Consider the following 756-nt stretch of genomic DNA (forward strand, 5'->3'; position numbering starts at 1 on the left):
ACAAAATGATTAAAATATATGCAAGCCACCACTTGGAAGGCGGCACTAAATCGGCTCCGGCGTTAAATACATAAAGCTGCTAGGAACTGCTCCAGAGTGCGTCTACCGTTGGTGTATTCACCCGTATATTGTGCAACCCGTCGTTGCTTTTGAGCATAAACCCTGTTTACCCGTCTTAAGTCACCAATGGTCACGTTTCGTGATAGCACCTGTTGAATCAGGGTGTCTATAACACCCTGTTCCGCTATCAGGAGCTCAAGCAGTTCATAAAACCCGTTATGACTTTTAGCCGCTTTTCTGTTGAGCCGATTATGCCAACCTTCCAAGTGGTTATTTGTCCTAATATTTACATTATGTACATTCCATAGCGGCAGTCGCGTACATTGAATAAGTGCATAAGATTTTGGCCGAAAAAAATTCCCTGTAGTTAATTAAACGATAAAATAATGGATAAGTGCATGGAAATTTTTTCGAAATTCCATGCTCACTTATAACCAACTTCAAATGTAATTTGAAATACAACATCAAACAGATCAGCTACATCATAAACGCTGCTTTTGATGCGGAAAGTTTCAATATTTCGTTATCATTGAAATATATACATTGAAAGGTTGCAAATGGAAATGAAAACAGATAGCAATTTAAGTGCTCACCAACGCACTAGTCGGTTTCGTTCAGTTGTAAAAATAGAAAGTTTACAATTTACACCAAACATATAAAACTAAATTTTTTTTGATTTGTAAATAATATTTTAGA

The 756-nt window shown here is 36.8% G+C and overlaps 1 protein-coding gene across 1 annotated transcript; it reads right to left on the reverse strand.

Moving 5' to 3' along the window:
* Nucleotides 1-62: 62 nt before the first annotated feature.
* Nucleotides 63-421, reverse strand: Tsp_14839 (hypothetical protein; the record flags this gene model as incomplete). Its single annotated transcript, XM_003367777.1, has 1 exon — nt 63-421. A coding segment is annotated over one exon (359 nt), but the record flags the coding sequence as incomplete, so codon positions are not given.
* Between the last annotated feature and the right edge of the window lie 335 nt (nt 422-756).

This window comes from Trichinella spiralis, assembly GCF_000181795.1.
Source record: "Trichinella spiralis strain ISS 195 chromosome Unknown Scfld3691, whole genome shotgun sequence".
Taxonomy (NCBI): Eukaryota; Metazoa; Nematoda; class Enoplea; order Trichinellida; family Trichinellidae; genus Trichinella; species Trichinella spiralis.